The following is a 3864-nucleotide window of genomic DNA, read 5'->3' on the forward strand; positions in this document are numbered from 1 at the left end:
AAAAGCTACTTATTAATAAATTCAACACAAGCCGTACTTGAACAAGACTATTAGACGCATTAGACGTATTAACAATAATTTTAAAGTAGTAACTGTTGCATAAAATTATAATTCATTATATTAGATACGTAATTACCCTCGCATTGTCGTTCGAATGAAGTTAGTAATCCTAGTATTGTTGTGTTTCGACAGCAATAGTTCAGCAATGTTTGCACATCTCATACCGAAACAAGATTGTTTCTTTAATTTTTAGGGTAACCACGTAATTACATGAATTTTTTGCAATGAAATAATATTAACAGTATAGCCATAAAATATAAAACTAAATGAGAAAAATAAAAGAAGTAATGGGAAGTAAAACACATTTATTATAAAACATTTAATTAACAAAACTACGAAATTTTAAATTGGGTCATAGACGACATATAAATATAGTAAGTATTCGCTCCACCCAAAATAACCACAATATGAATATTAAGCAAATTAAAATATGTAAATTTGTAAGACATCAGAAAAAAATGAGCAAGAAAACTAGCATTCAATGTATAGACTCAAATATTAAATATCTTTCCTTTAAATGGCCGAATACTGTTAAAATATAATAAAAGGATATAATGCAATTATGTTAGGTGCATTTGTAATAAATACAGTAATAATTAAAGTAAAAAGGTACAATCAGATGCCTTATACTACAATAACTGGATAAAAGAAACGTTTTTTTATATTTTCAATTCTATATAACAAGTCAATTTGGTTGAGGAGCGTTGTTAAGTCATAACAAAATAATTATAGTACATTACACACATTCCACTAAATTTCTAGCAATGGTGTTGTAAAGGAAGTGTATTTTTCTGTAATAAATTTCTACAATTGTTACTTGTAATTTATTTTATATACTTTACATGCAATTATATATCTATGTCATGTCAAAAGTCATATCAAAATTCATTAATCACAAATCTCTAAAGTTATAAATAATCCTAACAAACACCTAAAACGTTTACAAAACTCAGTCAACCACACTTAAAAATAATCTAAAATTAACTACTCCTTATCAAATTATGTATAGCAGTTCCCTTTACTTGGGGAAGAGTCGACACTTTAGCTAAACTAGCACTAGTATATTTCTGATAAACAGCTTGGAATTTTGACTTTTCTATATTAAATACAATTTTTGATATTTTCCTGATAATCGGTTCAATATGTGAGAATGAGTAGCCAGAGTAGTATGACAATGTTGGTGACCAAACCTCTGTAAGTGGTGCACTTGAAAGCAGATGCAAGGAAAGGCAGATGGCTGCAGCTGCCAGCTCGGAAGGTCTATAATGTGCCATCGAGTAATCGACTAGGCAAAGATCCACAAAGTATTTAGCCAAGTGGTGATTCTTTGATGTGCCATGGGCTGCTTTTACAAACCTGAAAGTGTAAATGTTGTATCAAGCATTTGATTTAATTACATTTTACTCCAAAACAATTGTTATTTACTGAAATTACACCAGGGTTACACAATATGAGCATTACAAACTAAGCCACAAAGACAGTTATTAATTAATATAACAATTATATTCTTACCGTCTTAAGAAGCTGATTGGAATTGGCCGAGCTAAACAGAAATCTAGTTTGATCATAATTTGCTTTTCGCATTTAATAATATCGTTTTTGGTATATGTATTGTCAGTAATGTAAGCAAAATCTTCAATACTTGGTGCATAAATTTCCTCATATTTGCTTGCAATGAACATGGCTGTCACACCAATAAGTTGAAGTTTCTCCTTTGGGACATTTGATACTGCCTGAAAAATATTATTAACTCTTAATTCACAATTCAGTTAGAGATAGGTAAAAAATGGTGTTAAAAAGAAAAAAAAATTCTATTCATAACATTAGTGCTTAGCACATAAGAATATCGACTCTCTAGTCTAGTGTTTTTGGGTAACAGATATGAATGATAGTAAAACAAGGCGAAAGAAAAAACAATAATAAATTAGTCAAATTTTAGGAAGTCTGAAACTATGTTAATTCCTGCAATATATATATGCATGATAGACATAACCTTAAGAAACTAATCAAAATCCCCATATTCCTCAGCTAGCTAGCTACATGAGCTCCCAGCTATAATGGTTTTATATAGAGAGAAATAAACTAGCAGATTGTATTAGTTAATAATATCTCTTTAGTCAAATGGTTCCCAGGTAACTTTCTGGCAAACAAAATTTAATAATCTATAGAAAAACATTACCTGTAAATAACGGTCTATGATGCCAACAGCCAACTGAAAAGTCTCTACTAACAAAGAGAACTGATTTTGGAGCTCCACTAGCCAGTCTATAAGTGTTGCCCTCATGTTACCAGTAATAATACTCTGTAATAAAATATTTGTTTTTAAAAACACCAAGCAACCTTTAGCCAACAGGTATGTGCTGATAATATTTCCAGTAAAAACAAATTTCTATCAAGACATAATAATCAATACAAACTTAACTTATTATTCCATACAAACCTGGTTTTTTAAATAGTTCTCCTCAATTGGATATATCATCTCAAGGTGAGTCAGGTATCTGTAGATATCTTTAATGTAAATTGACATCAACAATGGATTATTGTCACCAGCATCTATATCTTCAATGTCATCGGGTAAATATGTGTTTTCGTTAAACCTTGTACTTATATTTAAAGATTCACCAATTTTCAGTTTTCTAAATGATTCAGCTGTGTCCTTAACAGGTTTTTTGTCTTTTAATTCTTTGTTGGCAGTAACTTTATCTATTTTTTTTATTTCTTTAGAGGAAACTTTTCCATTCTCTTTACCTTCACAATCCTTTTTAATAAGTTCTTTTGCTGCTGCCTGGAATTATAACACTAATTAGGACTATTAAAAACAAGGGTAGGTACCTGACGTAATCTGTATAGAGTTATGTAAATATATTCATGAAGTTATACATGTCAAAAGTTTGGTAACCTACATGAGTATAAAATCATGATCCATTTATTGAAGACCAAAATAGGTTTGTAGCACTAATAAGTCTCTATCAAAGGAATTATGAATATTAAAAAAATCCATAAAACTAAACAAATAGTTTATCATTAAACACATTACAATAGTAATAATCTTACCCTGGTCAGTAGAGCGGCCCTAGCCGCAAACCCTGCTGTGCTCTCCTCCCGTCGAAGAGGTGGTCTTGCTGAAACTTGAATGGGTTTTGCAGACAGCCCAGTGTCAATTTTTGATTGAACATGGCAGTAATTTCTATAAAAAAACAACGTTCTTTAATAAAACTGATTTGTTTAAGCAGAAAATCATAAGTCTGTCATATGATAATGAATGATTATTCTGATTATATGGTAGGTAGTAAAAATTTAAATAAAAATACCTTCGTAAAACAGGTTTTTGAATCTTCTTCTCAATTTGATTCGTAGAGAAGTTATCTTTCCCAGAAAATTCACGGTGAACATCAGAGTTAGCATTTACTTCGCCTAAAACTCCGCGGACTGTCAATCCTTGTTCTTTCGGCCGTGAAACCATGGTTTTACCTCTAACAACTTGTGCATTCTCATCGACATGATGAAGCTAACAAAAAGGATGTTCATTATTTAAAACATAAGATATTCAATTAATATTGTGAATAATGACGCTAGAAATACTTACCAGACGGGCCCTCCTGGTCTTAACTTCCATTGCTATTAGGTTTGAAACCTATTGTCCGATATAAACAAAAAAAACTAGTGCTTTACAAAGAAATAAGAACGTTACAGCATATATTAATCATTAAAATGAATAAACATTAACAAGAACAGCTGTAAAAACCAGACGTTGACGAAGCGTTTGTGAGCTTGAAAATAACGAACGAATAAAACGTTTTTCTA

At 30.7% G+C, this 3864-nt stretch overlaps 1 protein-coding gene across 1 annotated transcript; it reads right to left on the reverse strand.

The window, feature by feature from the left end:
• Window positions 1-350: 350 nt before the first annotated feature.
• Window positions 351-3864, reverse strand: LOC110994919 (G2/mitotic-specific cyclin-B2). The gene is made up of 7 exons (XM_022261844.2): window positions 3647-3864; window positions 3372-3568; window positions 3115-3247; window positions 2501-2845; window positions 2240-2362; window positions 1573-1793; window positions 351-1416 (listed from the first exon to the last, which is right to left on the reverse strand). The coding sequence occupies exons 1-7, from the start codon at window positions 3674-3676 to the stop codon at window positions 1041-1043; spliced, it is 1425 nt and encodes a 474-aa protein (XP_022117536.2). The 5' UTR covers window positions 3677-3864; the 3' UTR covers window positions 351-1040.

The sequence above is a fragment of the Pieris rapae genome, chromosome 1 (assembly GCF_905147795.1).
Source record: "Pieris rapae chromosome 1, ilPieRapa1.1, whole genome shotgun sequence".
Lineage (NCBI taxonomy): Eukaryota > Metazoa > Arthropoda > Insecta > Lepidoptera > Pieridae > Pieris > Pieris rapae.